Raw genomic sequence first — 20,860 nt, 5'->3', positions numbered from 1 at the left:
CCGGGTGGTCGAAATTAATCCGCATTCATCCCACTGTACAGCGTGCCTCATAATCAGATCCTGGTTTTTGTTCATAAAACCTCAGAATTTAGTTTATTTTACCATAGAGTAAACTTACTATTATGCCGCCATTGTGACAGGAAGTACGATATTTGATCGACACGCATTCCTGGGTGAGACACAGCAGCCTAAGACAGAGAGAGAGTTTATTAGAGCAAAGCCAAGGATGTTAGCCTGGGCTAGCATGCCCTAGCTTGCCACTCTGCACAGGGGAAAAAAGAAAGGGACAAAACAGGGTGTGATGGAGGATGATGCAAACGTGTCGTACGAGCGATTGGGCTCGGCTGGCTGTATTGCGATTGTTCGTGTGCACGTCGGCTGAGAGAAGAGCCCGTACCTGGCACAGCTCGCAAGGATTCAGCACTTTCCCTTGTGTCAGCTTCCGCATTGTGTACTCGTTTAAGACAGAATGCACAACCTCTGACTATACACGATCTATCGTGAAAAAAAAAAAAATTGTCGGCCCTTCCACTCAGTGAAGATGAATCATAAGCGAAGCTTGTCATTTAAATACCTAACCATCCAGGCACGTACCCAGGATTTTTTTTCGGGGGGGGGGGCCCGGCCACCTCCATCATCATCATCATCATCATCGCCGTCGTCGTCGTCGTCGTCGTCGTAAGCATCATCATCAGCAGCCTGTTTTATGTCCACTGCAGGACGAAGGCCTCTCCCTGCTATTTCCAATTACCCCTGTCCTGCCGCCAAACGATTCCAACTCGCACCCGCGAATTTCCTAATTTCATCGCTCAATATATAGTTTTCTGCCGTCTTCTACTGCGCTTCCCTTCTCTTGGTACCCATTCTGTAACCCTAATAGTCCAACGGTTATCTAACCGGCGCATTACATGACCTGCCCAGCTACATTTTTTTCCTCTTGATGTCAATTAGAATATCGTCTGTACCCGTTCGCTCTCTGATCCAAACCACTCTCTTTCTCTCTCTTAACGTTATGCCTAGCAGTATTCTTTCGATCGCTCTTTGCACGGTTCTTAACTTGATCTCATGTCTCTGCCCCATATGTCAGCACTGGCAAAATGCACTGAGTGCACACCTTACTTTTCAATAATAATGGTAAGCTTCCAGTCAGGAGCTGGCAATGTCTGCCGTATGTGATCCAACCTATTTTTATTATTCTGTGAATTTCCTTCTCATGATCAGGGTCCCCTCTGATTAATTGACCTAGGTAAACGTACTCTTTCACAGTCTCTAGTGGCCGACTGGCCATCCTGATCTCTTGTTCCTTTGCCCGGCTATTTATCATTATCGTCATCTTCTGCATATTAATATTCAACCCCACTCTTACACTCTCTCTGTTAAGGTCTCCAATCATTTGTTGTAAATCGTCTGCATTGTTGTTGAATAGAACAATGTCATCGGCAAACCGAAGGTTGCTTAGATATTTGCCGTCGATCTTTACTCCTAAGCCTTCCCAGTTTAATAGCTTGAATTCTTCTAAGCACGCTGTGAACAGCTTTGGAGAAATTGTGTCTCCCTGTCTGACCCCTTTCTCTATAGGTATCTCCCTGCTTTTCTTGTGTAGAATTAAGGTAGCTGTAGAACTTCTGTAGATATTCTTACGCGAACGACGAGTCAGTAAGACGAGAAACTAGTTACAGATTATATTTACAACAACGGTTGCAGCGCTGACCGGTTAGATTCACAGCACGAGCCCAGTTCGTTCTCCCTCCTCTTTTCTGGAGTGATGGCGCCCACGCACCTCGTTCAAACAAACAAATACCACACGCATGTAGCAATATTTTCCAAGCTTTTTACGCGAGCGTTCTGTAGTCCTTGATTACGTAGTGCCTCTATGACTGCTGGTATCTCAACTGAATCGAATGCCTTTTCGTAATCTATATAAGCCACGTAGAGAGGCTTATTGTACTCTGCGGATTTCGCGATAACCTGAGTGTTGACATGGATGTGATCCATTGTAAAGTATCTCTTCCTGAAGCCAGCCTGTTCCCTTGGTTGACAAAATCCAGTGTTGCCCTTATTCTATTGGAGATTATTTTGGTAAATATTTTATATAATACTGGGAGCAAGCTAATGGTCCTATAATTTTTTTCAATTCTGTAACGTCTCCTTTTTTGTGGATTAGTATAATGTCTGCATTCTTCGTTTTCTGGGACCTTTGCTGTCGATAGACACTTCGTATAAAGAGCCGCCAGTTTTCCAAGCATTGTCTCCTCCATCTTTGATTAAATCGACTGTTATTCCACCTTCTCCTCCCGCTCTTCATCGTTTCATTTTTTGCAGGGCCCTTCTGACCTCATCGCTAGTTATAGGAGAGTTTCTGTATCCTGTTCATTACTGTTTCTAAGTGAGGTATCGTGTCTCCTCTGAGTACTGTATACAGGTCAGCTTAGAATTTTTCCGCTGCTTTTACTATATCTTCGAGATTGCTGATATTATCTTTTAGTGTATACATCATGGTTTGTCCCAAGCCAGGTTTCTTTCTTACTGATTTCAGGCTGCGTTCATTTTTTACAGCTTCTTCAATCTTTGTCATGTTATAGTTTCGAATATCAGTTATTTTCGCCTTGTTGATCAGTTTTGAAAGTTCCGCGAATTGCGTAACGCTGTGCGGCCGCCAGTCCCATACAACCGCGTAGAGCGCAGGATTCTGCGATTCTAGATGTACTGCTCTCACCGCGAAAGGTTAGATAAACACCCACACAAGCACAGCAGAGAAGTGGCTACGTGAGGCGGTTAGACCGATAACTGTAGAAGCGTCATTCAAAGCAAGTAATTGTTCTCCACTTCCGGCAGCGTTTTCTCTACTTCCTTTTTAAATAAAAAGATGTTGATCCATAAATATTCTCATAAACAACGGTTAACTTTTTTTATTATTCGATTTTCCTTGCAGTTTGCTGTTGCCTTGGCTCTCTCCCTTAGTAGATCGCTTAACTTCTCAACTCCTTGTGATTTTTGTTTCCAGATGCCAATTTTGCTCGAAAAGTGCTATGCAATTAGGGAAAAACAGACGAAGTAACGGGCGACAGTCATCTTGCTTATGTGTTTAAGGGTTATTGCAGGGTTTCATGATGGACGCACTTTCACATTATTTTATTTCCCACCTTATCTAACCCATATCACGTGTATATGGTTGCGGGCATCTGCCAGCCTAGCGGCGAGCCGTAACTCAAGGAAATAATGAAGCAAAGGGAAAAGTTAAGTGCAGTTGGCGTTTTCTCCGGCCGCAACTCGTTCCACGAGAATACAGACCAGCTCAGTAACAGCCGCATCCCTTCCCTGGTCCCAGGATCAGCCTAAACAAAGAAGGTTGAACTAACAAAAGCAACAGCTATGCGCGTGACGTTTCAATAGATGGTGACAACTGAACGCATATCGAGTTAATCGCACGGGTGCGGAATCTATGAGAAAACTGTCCTTCACATTACAAGACATGCCGATAACTACCGCAATCTAAAAGGAGTGAAAAAGGCAGCATAATGCTGACCGATGATCAGCTGCGAAGTCTCAACATTGATCTGGCGGCGCTTAAGGAATGTGTGAGGAGTGGTGGCGTGGGAGGGGAGGGGGGGGGGGGGGGTATGCCACTTGATTTCGAGGGGGGGGGGGGGGCCCGGGCCCCCCCGGGCCCCCCCCCTGGGTACGTGCCTGTAACCATCCCCTTTGCAATCAATTTTATGTTTACTTGAATGTGCCGTTGTGATTAACGAGATGTGTACTGGTGGCATCCGTGAAGACAAGTTGGCAGTGACACGCATGTTTATTGAATTCTGGAAACTTCTCCCGTTAACTTCTTTTTGCAAGTGAGGAGAGTACTATAGCCTTGTGATCGCTGCAAAGGGTTCGGCCATGTCGATGTGACACATGTCATTTGCGAACCTACACACGTACGTCTTATGGTAGTGGATACGTTCACCTGAGTGCAACACCGAAGTGACAAGCGCTCAAACCCGAATGTAATCAGCCACTGTTGTTCTTGTTTGGGAACGTTCGAGTCCTCTGCTTTGCGGGCGTGTGGGCTACGGCATGTTTTGCTCGCTCACGGGGCGTACGAGCCGTTGGATTTTTGCGAACAGACACGGACGTTCAGGCTAGACGTATATACAAGCGTCGCCTGTAAAAAACCTGCGTGAAAAACGGAACAAGAAAGAAAAGATTCTTCAATTATCGAGCGCACCACATTACTTATATTTGATAGATAATCGCACATTGCCAACACCGCTGCACGTTTGTTTTGAATTTCGAATGAGAATCTAATACTTCTGCCTGTAACTGAAATATTTTCACACGAAAATGAGATAGTTGGTTGCTTCGAATACTCGATATTACCGCACGATATACCTAGATACAGATAATATGGAACCTAGCGTGTTCTGGAAAATGACGCGACATTTTAGTTTATGGTAATCTTCAAGCGGTCCAGTTCAACGAATTACCAAACAGCATTGCTTAGTTTGAGGAGTGAAACACACTTACTGAGGGTGTTCGTCGCATGATGGAGTGTATAAGCGCGACTGAATGAGGACATAGAAAGAAACAGATACACAGAGGCATCGCTTCACATTTAACGATATATTTTATTTTCGCACGTATCGATATATTATATCGATACGGGGCAGGAAAAAGAACATTATGCAGTGGTGCATATCGATGAACCGTACACGTGTGCAAGGCATGGTGAAAGATACATAAGTGCGTTCAGTAGCGCTTATACACTCTATCAGGGATTCTAACCAACTAGCCCGCCAACGTGTTAGAAAAATGTTCGTCGCACTTTTTCTTTCCTGTTTGCTTTTCGATATTTACTATTTGGAAGGGGAAATGTATTCTGTTCGTGATGTAATATTTGTGTAGCCTTTGCCTTAGAGGAGGATGACGGAAAAAATTTACTGAAAGAAAATGGGCAGGCAGCCCGTACAAAAAAATATTGAGAAGGCATTAAAATATTGTTGGGCAATGTTGAGTTTTTATTGAGGAATTATTGAGAGTTTGTTGGAGAAATCTTGTATTGAGTGTTTGAAGACTCTTGAATATTGGTCACTGAAATTTAAGTGAAACACCATTGGGTAACTCAATATAGAATAATTGTTAAGCTACCAATGAAATTCCATCGTGCTTAAACGGTCCGTTGTGTTCCTTTTGTTGAATGGTGGTTGAGTTACCATTGATTCTGCGTTGAACTGACGTTTTGGTAGTTCTGTTGACCTGTTGTTGCATTATTATTGCTACAGCACTGAAAAGCACATTGTGGCACAGTTGAGATGGCATTGAGATTTCAGAAGTCACCATTGAATTATGACTGACGTTTCGTTCGGCTATTGGATTTTTATTCATATATTGAAATTGCTTTGCTGTTCACACTTGCATGCCCCGGTGCCTGCTCATAACTTTCCCAAACACAAACAAAATCAAAGGAGAGACTGATCAACTTGAAGTACCTTTATTTACACTAAAGATGCGTGCACGTGAAACATTATTAAATTAAATAAGGCACCACTACATCGAACCTGGAGACATAGGCTAGTACAGTGGTGAGCAGCCTTATCTAGAGCGCGCCGACGGTGCTCTGCGGAGCAAGTCAGCGCCACCTAACGTGGCGCTCTGGGTTTGAGTCATGCGTCCCGGCAGAAACCGAGGCATGCCTGCTCATCGCTTCCTTGTCCAGCCACCGCCTTGGGAGTTCGTTTTGCGCCGCCAGGGACGCGCTGCCTGAAATTGTGACGCTGTGACGGCGGCGAGGGCGTCGCCATGCCGCCGTGTTTCACGAGTGTAACGAGACGGCCAGGCAAGCGAGCGCGAGTGATAGCAGATCACCGCGCATTTCTGCACAGGCACCACTCGCCGCGGCCATGTCTTTCGGCGTGTATCTGCACTGCGTATTTAGCTGAGGGCGACAGCCGACGAAAATGGGCGACGAAAATAGACGCCAAACAACCATATAGGCCCAATTCTCGCACTCTTAGCCTGGTCTGCGCCTGAAACGCGCGATCACCCGCTATCGCTTGCACTTGCTTGCCTATAGCCGCCTCGTGATTCGCGCGAAACGCGTTGGTTTTCCGGCCGCTGTTACATATAATTCAGCGCGGCCCTGGCGGACTGAAGCGCAAGCGCTGAGGCCCAGAACCCACGAGCAGGCACCGCTTTATTTTGGCCGCGCATGCGCACGAGACGCATAGCTCAAACACAGAGCGTAACGTTAGGTGGCGCTGACTTGCTCCACAGCGCACCGTCGCCGCACTCTAGACAAGGCTGCTCACCACTGTACCTACAGCACTCTTAACAGTGTAAATACATTTGAAAAAACCTATACATATAATTTCAATCAAAACAATCATTGTGGTCTTCATTTGCGACTTAAGTTTATGACTGGAAGGGCTTAAGCATACCCTTTTAACAACTAATTTTGAACACATGAACACTTGAAGCTGCCTGCGTGTGAATACACACAAGACATCTGAATACGTTACATTAAAATGTTTCGCACACTAACCCATCACAGGAACAGTTACGGCTGACTGTGAGAATGCAAAATAACAGACTGGAAACAAATGAATTCACGTAAATGTATCCAAGATTTAGCACACGTCTTTAACCGCGATTAAAATTTAATGAAGTATCAAAGTAGACTTGTCTGAGCTATTTGTCTTCGAGATGTATATATGTTCAGGTTGCCCAATTATTTTATAAAATAACGTCACTCAACTTAGCTATTAATTGATGAGACATCATTTAGAAAGTTGTCGGGCATGGTGAACACCTGAATCATGTTTCTGACGAGCCAGGTTTGCAAGAACAGTACACCATTTGTATATCTTTAATTGAGGTACAGAAGAGCTTGTTGGTGGTATTTCCTCAATTTAGTAAGCTTATTTTCAGTTAATTTTTCCGGACTTGCACAACGCTAATTAGAGCACTTTTTGGGGCCTTTCTCCCTACATTCAATATGCCCACTTGAGTCCCATTTTTCTGCAGATGTAGCAACTGTTTCAAATGAATTTAATACATACTTCTCGCAGGTTTCTGGTACTGCTAAACCACACCCTGATCACTGCACTTTAAGGAACAGCGTATACAAATCTGCACAACTTCCTCCTCTATCAGAACTTGATCTCAGATTAATTCTTTTTAATCTAAAAACTGGTAAATCACCGAGCATTGATGGCATTTCTGTGGACGAGTTACGCAGAAATTTTGACGCTGTTAAATATGTGCTGTTATCACTGCTGAATCACAATTTAACGAATGGTATTATACCTACAGAAATGAAAAAGGCCATAGTCATACCGCTCTTCAAGAGTGGTGCACGAAATAGATACGAAAATTATCGTCCAATTTCAATTTTGCCGTGTATCTCTCAAATATTAGAAAAACACATTCTGCAAGTCATGTCGACGTACCTCGACGCCAGTAGCATTATTTCAAGTACTCAGTATGGTTTTGTTCCAGGCAGAGGCACACAGGCTCTCCTTGAGGATATTTCAGACATTATAAATTCAGCTTTTGATGCTAACCAGGTCGTATGTGCTCTTTTTCTTGATGTTAGCAAAGCTTTCGACAGTGTTTGCCATAGTATTCTGTTATATAAACTCTCCTTGATGGGATTTCGTGGGCCTTTCCTAAAGCTACTCTCTAACTTTTTGGAGGATAGAACGCAGTTGGTCTCCATAGGTCAGTACCGGAGTAATCCAACTTCAATAAAAGCCGGAGTACCTCAGGGATCTATATTAAGTCCACTTCTTTTCAATCTATATGTGAATGACCTCGCCGCTGCTACCCCTATTTCTACATTTCAGTACGCAGATGACACAGTTATCCTGTCTCAAGCTCCCCGTTTTTCAGATGCAATCTCCCTTTTACAAGATGCAACGATCAGCGTTATGAACTGGTTCACTAACAATGTCATTAAAGTAAACGTCTCCAAAACACACCTTATATGTTTTCATAATCCTCTAAAGAAAGTCAGTTTAAACCTTCCATTACTGGCACACTCTTCATCTTGCTCCCCCTGCACCTGCTCACCCGTTCCATATGTTTCAACAGTGAAATACCTCGGCGTTTTTCTTGACAGTGACTTCACATGGAATACGCATTTGGCCCATATATGCTCAAGATTACGAGCAGTTTCAGGTACATTATACCATATCAGATATTACATGCCACTTTCCGTTCGTAAAATGGTTTTGCAAGCTTTGGGTTACGGTGCGCTTCGCTATGGGATAACGGTGTACGGTCACTGCGCGATTCGATGGAAAAATAGAGTCAACTCCATCCTTCGATCTATTCTAAAAATTATTGGTTATGATTTATGTTTAACAACCGGCATCGACCTTTTCAAAGCCTTAAGGTTGCCAGATTTTAACGCCCTTCTAGCGGAAACGGCCATCCTGAGGCATTTCTGGTCGCACAAATACAAGGTTGAATATGTTCCTGCTCGTTGTCTCCGGCCGAAAGACTGTTTTCGGGTGCCTCGCTGTTCGACCAAGTACGGTCAGCGCACTCGTAATTACTTCATCCCTTCATCTCTCAATAAACTAATAGCAAGCGCCTTTCGCGCGAAATCAAAGTATAAATTAAAACAAATTCTTCGTCGCATTAACCTCTAATCCATTACACGGTTGGTTCTTTCATGTGTATTAAAACCCTACATAACTTTAGGGTACTGGAGCAAATACATTAATTTATTTGTTTTATTTTACGCCTACTGATGTGTGTGAATAGAGCATGCAACGAGTACTTTCGTTTTGTTTCAGTGCCGTTCTCCCTGCAGATCTCATATGTATATTCCTGTCTCTTTTTTTGCTTCCTATTTTCATTGTTTTTTGTTGGATGTTGTCAATAGGATAATTGATGGCTTTTTAAGTATCATACAAATGCCTGATGTATGTTTTCTTGCTCTGTATTAAGAATGATGCGTTTTGTTACTTTTCATCGCATGATACGTAGTTTCTTTTCATTTTTTTGCCTCCTCATTGCTGTTTGTGTTTCTCTTGGGTGTCAGTGCCTGTTAACAATGGTTCTGCATAACTTGCGTTATCCGCGATATAACATTGTGTTAAACGCTGTCTGTCGGCTCTGCCGTTCAAGCCCAATGCGGCTTTGGCAGGCCTATTATGTATTAGTGTTGGCGGAATTCCTGTGTCAATAAAGTATTATCATTATTATTATTATTATTATTATTATTATTATTATTATTATTATTATTATTATTATTATTATTATTATTATTATCATTATTATTATTATTATTATTATTATTATCCAGCAACTAAGTGGTACCCCAGTCAATAAAGAGATAAGGCAAGGCTAAAACCTTGAACGATAAGAGAAAAAATAATTATTTAGCACAGAAAATTGGTAGGAACACACGGCTAACACAATTCCAAAGAGCCAAATAGATGGTCACCTGCACTTGCAGTATCAAGTACCCCAGAAATAGTCATAAAGGATGGGAAACGGTTACAATGACTGGCCAGCCAGATTGGTGAGACGGTGAAAAAGGCAAATAAATGCGTATACGAAAAAACCAATGACCTCAATTGCGCAGGTAACATGTTATTAAAATGCTACCAGAATTTTATTGCATAAAATACATAAAAGTTGCATAAAAAGCGGGACAAAGCAGTAACAAAGACGAAGGGAGATACAGCGCCCGTGTTGAAAAAAAAATTACAAGTGATATACATGCATATTTAAACTCAATACAATTTTTTCTCCAATATATACAAAAAGAACACATGCACTGACGGCATAAAAGGTTCCTGCGCCTGGAGAACGCAGCACAGTACAAAGCAGCGTCACGAGAACCGAAAACTAGAGCTTAGTATGTTTAAAAAGTACGAATACTTGCAGGCCTACAGGCATGTGACATGTCATGCCTTGAATGGATGAAATTCATAAATCTCACACAAATGAAGTTACCATCACTCTTATTGGCTTGCTCAGGGGACTTCTTAAAGTTGAACTAGAAAAATGTACATGAGTGTTAAAAACAGAGAAAACCCTATAGCGTTCTTTCTGAAATAAACAGAGTAAATATTTCGTGTATCATTTCTACGGACACTTCGCCAATTCGGCGTACATTTATATTTGACAGCCACCCAAACAGAGACGAGAAGGAAGAATTAAGGTAGGAAAAAACATCAACGCTGACTCAACTAGAAGTTTATTCGTAAAGACAAAGACTTTATACACATTGGCCAACTTCACAAAGAAAAAGCCATGGATGTGGAGCAGAAACAGCCCGGCACAACAAAAAAGGACCGAAAGACATGTCCTGTAGAAGAAGCATGTGCGTCAAACACTAACAAAGACATGAAAACTGAAACGTTTGTCCTGTGTGATAATAACGAGAAATACTGCAGCAACATGTTCTGACTATAAAAAGCAAGCGATTGATCACGTAGTCAAGCGAGTTGTCAACAGCATAACTTATGGAACCGGACTAGAACAATCAGAGAGAAAAGAAAAGTATAACATTCTAGGAATACTTCCAGTACAGGAGCTATTTAAGTATGTGGTTGTAACACGCTATTATTATTCAAATTCTTTCAAAGTATTGGTAAAAAAAGATGTGGCGTTACGAAAAACAGAAAGGTATTTTAGCCAAGGGTGTTAACAAACTATGGAAAGAAAACAAGAAAGTATTATGTACCTGATACCTTTAATGAACTTGATGCAACACTGTATGATATCAATTCAAAAGGTAAAATGATGAAAAATGTGAGGAAGTGGTATTCGACTGTTTATTGCAATATGTGATTTCTTATTGGGATTCTTACGTGACTGGAAAACGTACTATTTATTCTTTGTGTGTTAGAATATTTTACTTTGGAGTTGTATAATTTTGAACGGTAATTGTATGTTTCATATATCTATTGAAAGCTGTACCACCTGCTACTTGGTCTTCTAACAAGCACGATGTGCTTAGATTAACCAGCAAACAAAATCTGTCAAAAAATGTATTTGAAAAAATACTCTTTCCCACTAAGGGTCACAGAAATCTTGCTTATGAATTTTTCTTTGTGATGAATAAATAATTCTTCCATAAGTCCTCTTGTGTTCTGGTCTTTGTGATGAAACAACCCTTCTTTCTGCTCTATACCTCAACACCAGAGGAGTTCCAGGAGCAAGATTTATTGATCACAAACGTATAATAAACGTATAACCAAGTTATCTGTTGTCCTTAGTGGGAAAGACTTGCAGTTCTCAAGAGTATTTCTCGTCTGGTAGTATCACTCATCGGATAAATATTTCGCTTTTTCGAAAGATTTGTCCGATAGTTCTCGTTTTTCACGCATGTTTATTCTACATGACATGGCTTTTTCATATTTTTTTTCTTGTCGCTCGTGGCTGTTTCTGCCACGCATGCACGGCTCTTTACCTTTGTGAAGCTGACCAGCGTCTTATTACCTCTGTCTTCAAAAATAAACTTAGTTGTACTTGCGCTCGTGTGTGCTCCTATCTATTTCGTCATCGGTCGTCCGCCTCTGTTTGCGTTGTGTTTCGACTATGCACGTATCATTTGGTTAGGCTGGTAAACATTCTCGCAAACAAAAGGAAATACCTCCCCTCAAAAGGTAGGCCATCCTTCACTACTAAAAGCCAGATCAAATCGAAAGTAAGCCTTCACAGCGTCCATGCGGCAGCTAGTACACCACAGAGCAGCACAAAAAATAGTTAAAATTCCCACTTGATGGAGAGTGGCAACAGCGATGTGAGCTTGCGAGATAATGAGCCCTACATAAGCGGGTGTCTCTTGCACGACGCCAAGCTGCTCTTGACGCAGAACACTTTAGCATCTGGGCATTTGTTGCATGCGTAACCTGCGAGAAGGGAATGCGGACAGAAAATGAGATTGCGCGGACTCAGAATTTGCCACACACTGCACATAACTACGCACAAAATAGAAGTACACACTATACTGGCAAGTAAAAATTTACGGCTCTTTACGAGTGCTGTCTATAAAAGCAAGAAACGGTAAATGTTAACTAAGACACGCACAGCGATGTTTCGCAGCGGGGAGAAATATTCCCGGCTCTCTCGCAGAACCAAAGACCATGCGACAGTGCATAGCCGATACTAAGGAGATATCGATTTTTTGGGTAGAAGTCCAGCAGCAGGAATGACCTAAAGATACGCCGAGAGCGATGCGAGCGTGAGCATGCCTGTACGAGTGAGGACATGCACTGCTTCTTTGAAGCTAGTCGCTCCGGCGTGTCTCCGATCATCCCACGCGACTTGTGTGCAGAACGTCGCGTACATGCCCTTGCGCGTTTTGCGCGGTAGCGTCTGCGCAGTGAGATAGCTTCATGCACGCGTCATTCTTCACCGCGAAAACGGTGCTCGAGGCGACAACGCGCCGAGTGGCACTCCTTTCGCTTCTGCAAGCAACGCACATTCGGATCGGCCCAGCTCAAGGAGGCAGCAGAGAACGGTGGCATGTTTCGGTTATCGCCAATTAAAATTGTACAGTACGCCTTCAACAGAAACGCGCCGCGCTAGATAAAGACGCTTACTGCGGTAGTTTTGGCAGTGATAGGCGCTAAGGCGAGCCCGTCGGCGTTCTTTGCCGACGTCGTCACCACACCTCTGTTCATTTGCGCTGTGTATCCGTGAACAGTCACCGCGCGGAAGCTGCGACTTATCGGTTGGCCGTTCTCCGCAAATCCCACAGAGGCGAAATATATCTTGCGGTGCGCCGCATCGTTAGGCGCAACCTAAATCGAGGCGCGCTTAACCGCTACGGCACAGAAAGTGATCACACTAACCGTATGGTACACGATGAGCGACTACGTATTTAAAAAAAACATTATTATGATGTCTTACGTGCGAAACCAACGATCTGATTATGAGGCAGGTCGTTGTTGGGGACTCCGTATTAATTTTGACTTCCTGGAAATTTTTACGTGCATACAATGCACAATGCACGAGCGTTTTTGCATTCCGCTCCTTTGGAATGCGGCCGCTGCAAGGATTGTATCCACGACCTCGAGCACCAAATTGCCACGGCGGCCGCCATAGTTACGAAATGCGTAAGCGTGAAGTGCAACACGGCCTTCCCGTACGAATGTGGCACAAGCGTAGCACAGCTGCACACCTGCTGCACAATTATTTGTCGCGGTTCTCCTAAGCTCGTAGTGCCTCCCTAAATACCTTGAAAGGCAGCGCGCCTCTCACGTATCGAAACGCGATAACAAGCACTTAGACGGCCCACGTGTGCCCCCATGAAAGATGACGTGGCCACTGTACAAAACTATCACTGCCCAGAGAATCCGATCCTCATGTTCAAATTGTATTCTGTCATACAAATTAAGGAAACGTTATTAGACAAGAACAAATGAAGCAATGCAATTTTACGCACGTGGGGCGCCGCTGCCTCTTCGCCTACTATTATTTCAAACGAAGTGACGGCGGCAGCGAGAGTTAGTATCGCGCGCATTTGCACCGGGGCATGCGGTTTGCTTGAAGAAAGTGAACGGTGTGCTTAACATCTCACGCTCGTCAATGTCAAAATAGAAAAAAGGGCTAGTGCCCAAGAACAGGAGATTACTTACCTATCTTCAGAAGTGCGGCTGCGACTGTTTCGGGGTGCCGTCTCTCCAACAGGCATCATGACCTCTGCCGCGCAACTTATCAAAACAGCCAGACTCGCACATCAGTCGAAGACTAAGTAGCCGGGTGAGCCAACCACTTCAACGGATAAACGTTCCACTTATCGTCGTTAAAGCATTTCACTAAAATGTGTGTCATGATATCCGAAAAGAAAAAAAATACTTTCATCAAAAAGCACGAGGCGTGAACTATGGTGGCTAGAAGGCCTTCTAGCCACCATGGGCGCTATTCTGGACACGCATGGCGGCTGCACAGCCGCCATTATCCGCCATGTTTACTCTCTTATTGGCTGTGGCGAGCTCACGTGCCTTGAAATTTTTGCCGGGAAACGGAAGTTTTGCGAAATGTCATTTTGCGTTTTCATTAAGATGACGAAACGTGACGTGGAGCTGCAAATTTTATGGACTAATACATTTTTTTGGTCCTTGGCAGATATATTGTGATGTTAGTGCTTCAAAAGGAATGTGAGCGGTAGCGTGCAGAAGCCAGTGCAATGCATCTGCAATTGCGCGTATATGTGGTGGCGATTCAAGATATGCGCCATACCAGCTTGCTGATTGGCTGAAGGAATATCTCGTGAGGAGCGTCATAGGAAGGGCTGTTTCGTAATCGTCATTTTGACGATGCGTGACGTTGCACTGGGCCGCCATTGCTGAGATTTTCCGCCATAATTTTTGCTGCGACGAGCCGCGCGAATTATGCTAATGAGCAGCCATATGCAATGGCAGCCGAGAGGAATGCGTATCGCCACATTTTCCCCGTCGTTTGGCGCCACAAAAATCTTTTGTTCATAACGCGTGCTCATAGTATTTGCATCGCTCTCGGGTGGTGTTGACATTTGTGTTTGGGGCCATCATTTTTTAAAAGAACGCGTTTATACGAAATATTATTGGTTGATCATAGCAAGCTTTCAGCAATGTTATCCACTTTTCACTGCTGCATTTGTATTGTAATCGAGATTGATGCCTTTTCGCACAATCAGACGTTATGACAACGGCCTCTTTCTAATTTATAAAAAGAAATGTACGCAAGGCGGCGCCTTGAAGTTTCCTCCCACGGTGCGAGTAACCAGCGAAATGAACAATAGATGGCAGCCCCGGCGCTTGCGTCGCGCTTGTGGATATCTCTGGCGCGCGCAACGCTATCGGTGATATTCGGCCGTTTCTCAGCCAGCCGAGTCGGGCTGAGTCACTTGCGTTTCACGAAATAGCGATAACGTGGCCTAGAACGTGCGCGCATCACCACTGGTAGGTCGCGTATGTTGTCTCAAGAAAGAAAACAAGCGCGTTGGCGCCAACATGCGATGACTCATTCCATTTTCCAGGGACACGCATCCTGGCTATTGAAGCAGACGACGGCTTGTACGCAGCGGACGACGGAAGCGAGAAGCGTTTTCGACGGAATAATCATACGCTTTGAGATAGCTGCTTTATTTTTACTGCGGAGGAAAACTGTTTTGCTTTACCGATAACGCTACATTCAGTGCCTTCATTTCAGTTTCTTAGGCAAAACGTCAAGTTGGCGTCACGTTACGTAAGCAAAACCGGGCCACCAGCGCCATTTTGTTTGCGTCGCGCCTACGTCACGCATCGAAGAAAATGGCGGAATGTCCAGAATAGCGCCCCATAGCGTGAACAACCGCACAAGTGTAGCGTGTAACTGAGTCCGAAAGCCGTTCACAGCTTCACTATCGTATTCAGTTATAAAAAACCTTTCAAACACAAAATAACATCATTGAAAAACCGCTAATTAATTAGCAATAATTTTTCATCAACGAACCTTCATAAATTTTCAAGAACAACCTAATTTGTAGCGTAAACAATAAATACTACGACCAAAAAATGCGACTGTGAAACTAGCGGTAACCGTGTGTAGTGTTGCAAAAGTGTGCGCAAAACGAAGCTCGGTTGCAACCGCTTGCGCGCACACATACACACCCGAACGCTACCTTGACGTTTGTAGCGCCACCTAGAAATAAAGATTACTACTAGTTTTGCTATTCTTACAAAAATAAAGCTTCTAAAATAGTTTCTAGCGTCTTTGCAGATGACGAGGTGACAAGTAGGGTATGATAAGAGTCCGTTACCTGTATTTCTTTCATTTTCCTTTGGTGTTCTTCACTGAACATACGAGACCTGCAGGCTTGGGAGATGAGAGGACGACAGTTCGGCGAGGCTCAAATAAATCGCGTGCTTCTTGCAAGGCGAGAGACGGGAGCAGCCCCAGATAGAGCGATTAGCTGCGATACTGTTGCGGCCGTTGCTGAATCCGAAGCTCTTTGAAGTCAATGGTTATAGCGGCCGTGCGCTGCGATCTCAAAGCACGATCGTTCTTTGATCTCTAGTACCACGGACATTGGATAAAAAAACTATATTTGCTTTACGGACAGAGGGTACGTCGCAGTAAATTCGAAGACCTCACTTGTGTATGTTTGTAGCGTGTGCGCGCTTGCATTCTACGGTTCCCGCAGCGCGTCCGATGCTCGAAGGTAGCGTCGTCGCCTGTCGGCACCTGTCTTACTTATCGCCGTCCGCGCTGCCACCGTGTCTACTTTCGGGGAACTCCACATCCGCGTAGTCACCGTGTTTGCAAGTGAATTTCGCATTCTTCTGCTCCCCGAAACGTGCTCATTTGGGATCGTACCAATGGTTGTCATCTAGTGTATGTTAAAACGCCGATGGCATTTGTACATCGGCGAAGAAATAAATCGTTATGAACTTGGTCGGTCATGAATCTAGTCCAACGTTGCAGTTTTTACGTCGCCAAAACGGCTACGAAAGTGGGGCAGTCCCGGAGATAGGCGCTCCAAAGCGCGAGCTGTAGCGACAGCACCAGGAAGTGGCATGCGGCGCACGGGCCAAGCATTTCAGAGCTTACTGGCTTTCGAATGAGAGGAGTATGCGCGCGCTCGTGGCCTATTGGTTAGAGTACGGGGCTCGACGGCCGACGTTCAATTCCACCCCATCGGTCGGACATTATTTTCTTTTAATGAAAGCGAGGCGAAAGAAGAACCTACCTGCCGCAAAGTGACAGGAATGAGGTTGGAACGCATCGCAATAAATTTTTGGAATGTTTTTATATGCGAGTCCTAATTATTGTATACTGGACTCAACTGCTACACAACAAAAAACAACTAGAAAAAATTAACACAAATTACCCAATAAATTGTTTGTTGAGAACACTCAACGGTAATATTGTTGTGCAAGAATTGAGTGAACTCAATTGCTTTTAAAAATTTGTTGAAGTCCGTTGTTTCAACCATTGCCCAACAATATATCAATGGTTAATGAACAGTCATTTTTGTACGGGAGGTGCCTTTCTAGTTGTGCGGGGTAACCGTATTCTATGGTATTCGAAAAATCAGGCAGCACCTAGCTAAGGCTATGTTACTCGCTGTGTGTGTGTCTCTTTCATGTCCAAGTGCTCAGTCTTGTTGCGCTGCAGGGTAAACACGTACCTGCTCGGCAAATTTTCTGTGTCGCTGAAGCACGTACTGCTACTAGCCATCCCTGTTACTGCTGCCTAACAATGACTTGTTTTGCTTTGTCACGTTTCACACTCAAAGACGTTGCTTATCGTTTTATAATACTGTTCTGCTTACTACGAATGCAAGTATCAGATCGAAAATGAGTTTCCTGCGTCCCTCCACTCATCGCCAGCGACTTCGTCGCCAGGCGATATTCGAATACTATGCTTCGCTCTCATAGATATGTTGAGAAAACACAAACAACAACGCGGCAAAAACAAAATTTTGCCGACTACGGCGACTGCGCCAACACTTGCAGTTGGGGTTTGGACGCACTAATCACTGAGCTTGGGAATTTGCGCCCGAAGTTTTGAGCGCCACGCGTACCGTCACAGCGCTGACGCCCGTGTGTGCATATTCCGGAGGCTAAATACAGGCCGCGCTGCAACCGACGACACTGCGTCCGCCGTGAAGTTGTCCCCGAGAACGTGTGACGGTGTCTGCCGCCAGAGCAGCCTGCTGGTGTATACCGGAAATGAATTCAGGAATCGCAGAAGCCCGCTCCTGTTTGTTTCTGAATTTTTAATTCAAATGCGTATAGTACGTGAGAGATTATAGGAGAAAACGCTACACCGAAGCAGGTTGACTACTATGTCGAGATGAATCTAGACAATGGTAGAATACACAAAGGTGTAAAGCAGCAGCAAAAGAAAACAGTAGTAGTAGAAAACAGTGATCACAGATAACTGTTGCTACTAGGAGTAGTTACAATAATTAAGAGAAATGTTTATTGCCGTAGTCATGCGCTGAGGTTTATTCTAGTACTAAGATATCGTCCAGCCATATAATTTGGTCTGTTTTTGCTTAAGAAAGCAAGAAACGACCGAAGTCTCGCAAAAGTTAATATTACGTCATAAAACATAAATGAACAGGACATCTGAAGTTACCGTACGTCAAAATATTTTTCAAGAAATGCTGCCACTTCGCGCAATATGAAACAACGGCACTGTGCGATGAAAATTAACCAGCCCAACAATATTTGTTTACTTTAGAGACTTGCGAGCAACCTGTGCTCTGCCAGACGCCATTGTTGCGTAAAATAAGCGTAAGATAACTTTTATATCACCAATAGCAGTTTCTTGGATAGTCACGCCAATTAAAGAATGATCGAGTGTAGCTATTCCGGCGCCGTGAATCGTTCCGTGGAAAAGTGTGCTGTTGAGTTTGCTGTTGAGAAAATAAAGTATTTGGCATTCTTCTTTTTTTCAGAGGCAAAACACGGCAAGGGAAAAGCAAAAGGTGGGTACAATGGTTAATTGTCATTGACTTCATTAATGTGATTGGCAACTCATTTGTTCACATTGCTTTAGGAAACGCGAAGCATGGGCCTCTGAACGATGCAAGCAAGTTGGGTTTCAGGTAAAAGGAACACTGAAGAGAAGAGAAAGAACGCCGGTAGTGATGTGCTCAGATTGCAACGTCACTTCATATTGTCCAGTGCATTTAGCGCGCCCCTGCGTTTCATTAGGAACCTGCGATTTACCTTAATCACGGGTACGAATTTTATACCGGGGATTGTGTAGTTTAGAAAGGTAATGGGGCGCAACGTTGTATTCGCCGAAGTAACATTATTGCTGTTTTTGCCATGTTATATTGCTTTTCTGGTGGAGGTCATGCGACAGTGAACAGTTCGAGTCCAAAAAGAACAAAAGAGGTATTATGAGAGACGTCTGTTTAGTGGTGGTGTAGGTGGTGCTGCGCGTTGTAGCCGCAGGTGGGTTCAGCCTGGCGATCGAGGCCGGCAAATGCTCTGTGTGGGAGTCTCTTGCTGCGTGACGGGTGGAACAGATCGGGGTATGTGAGAAACGCAAAAAAAGAAAGCGCGCAGCTACCCTGCAGCAGAAGCTTGATGTGGGCAAGTTGGTTTAGCATACTTGAAGAGCGCTACGAAGACGCGCACTAAAAGAATAACATGCACGACGGACAAGGCGCTACTTCCAACTAAATGTTTTTTGTTTGTTGAAGAAACAGGACTTTAAACAGATACAACCTAGAATGACCCATCGTGACATCACGACAACCCTATCTCATTAGAAAAGCTATGTCTTTTTCGGTAAGCGTCACTGAAGGGCAGCTAATACACGTGCCCTCGGCCTTTGCAATGTAGAAAGCTTCTAATATCTCCCGTTCTAGTCTCTCTCTAGACGGTGCCAGAAACCTGGTGTCACAAAGATACGGACGGCAATTGTGACGTTTGCAGTGTTCTGCCAGATGGACCGCCGCATTGTTATTTACGGCCCAATTGTGCTCACGCGCCCTTTAATTAAAACACCGTCCGGTTTCACCGACATAAACCCGTTGGCAACTTAAGGGTATCTCATATACGGTATTACTTTTGCAAGCCGTGTACTGCGCTGCATGTTTCTTACAGCATGGTTCGGGTTTTGCTTTTGTCATCATAGGCCATATCTTGGCCAGCTTACACAGTGCAGTGAAGAAAAGATTGACAGTGTGCCTTTGCGCCACCTTCTTGAGGCTGTGGGACACCCTGTGCCAATAAGTAATCACATGTAATCTCTTCCTATCAAATGCCTTTCTTTGTGTTAGTGCCCTCCCTTGCCTGTTTGATCTCTTGAAGAAGCTTATCGCAAACGCTAGAGGTAAAGAGTGAAGGGAAACCGGCTAGGCGCAACCACAAAATAAAAGCAGTTTCAATAACCAAGTTTCAAGGCTACGCCTGGCCGGTTTGCCTTTACTTTTGATCTCTAGCGTTTGCGATAAGCTTATTCAAAAGATCAAACAGGCAAAAGAGGGCGCTAACACACACAAGAAAGCCATTTGATAGTGTCACGTGGTCGGGACGTCAAAGAACGCAGTAGGAATACTGTGAAAGGCAAAAGTAGCTTTTATTGGGCCAACCTGTGCCCACAAAACAGGCTACACTTTAAGCACAACGAGAGCGGCGAACACAGTCGGCGATCGTCGAAAATCTGATCAGCGGGTCAAGCGCGACGGCTTTTATAGAGCAGTCGTCGAATGTTCCAGACTAATCGTTCGGACCCGCGTGCCTTCCACAAAGTTCTACACCATTCGCGTTAGGCGCTGAAATCAGATAACACAAGGTTCGGCGACAACAGACAGACAGGTAGAAGCATCGATAACTTTCCAGAAACGTCGGATACATGCAGGCGCGTCCCTCGCTGTGCGATTACAGTTGTTAAGCGGCGAAACGTGGTCGCCCGATAAAGATAAGTACACGTGTCAATACCCCCCTCTCAAAAAGCGAGGGTCTTGTTCAGGCGCTCCGTGAGACCATTCGTCTGCGGATGGTAGACAGTTGTCCTCCTGTGGCTTGTCTGGCTGTACTGCAGAATGGCTTGGGTGAGCTCTGCTGTAAAAGCCGTTCCTCTGTCGGTGATGAGGACTTCTGGGGCACCATGTCGCAGCAGGATGTTCTCCACGAAAAATTTCGCCACTTCGGCTGCGCTGCCTTTTGGTAGAGCTTTAGTTTCAGCAAAACGAGTGAGATAGTCCGTCGCCACGACGATCCACTTATTCCCGGTTGTTGATATAGGAAACGGCCCCAACAAATCCATCCCAATCTGCTGGAATGGTCGGCGAGGAGGTTCGATCGGCTGTAGTAATCCTGCTGGCCTTGTCGGTGGTGTCTTGCGTCGTTGACAGTCTCGGCATGTCTTGACGTAACGGGCGACGTCGGCGGTCAGACGCGGCCAGTAATACCTT

At 44.4% G+C, this 20,860-nt stretch overlaps 1 protein-coding gene across 1 annotated transcript in view; it reads left to right on the top strand.

Annotated features, from left to right (window-relative positions):
* LOC135902266 (uncharacterized) overlaps nt 1-20,860 on the top strand; it is a 59,707-nt gene that overhangs the window by 20,301 nt on the left and 18,546 nt on the right. The window contains exon 3 of the mRNA XM_070521064.1: nt 18,386-18,415. Within this exon, the coding sequence (XP_070377165.1) occupies nt 18,386-18,415 (30 nt within the window). The remainder of the gene's footprint in view (nt 1-18,385; nt 18,416-20,860) is intronic.

The sequence above is a fragment of the Dermacentor albipictus genome, chromosome 6 (genome assembly GCF_038994185.2).
Source record: "Dermacentor albipictus isolate Rhodes 1998 colony chromosome 6, USDA_Dalb.pri_finalv2, whole genome shotgun sequence".
Taxonomy (NCBI): Eukaryota; Metazoa; Arthropoda; class Arachnida; order Ixodida; family Ixodidae; genus Dermacentor; species Dermacentor albipictus.
This window is presented reverse-complemented; position numbering and strand designations above follow the sequence as displayed.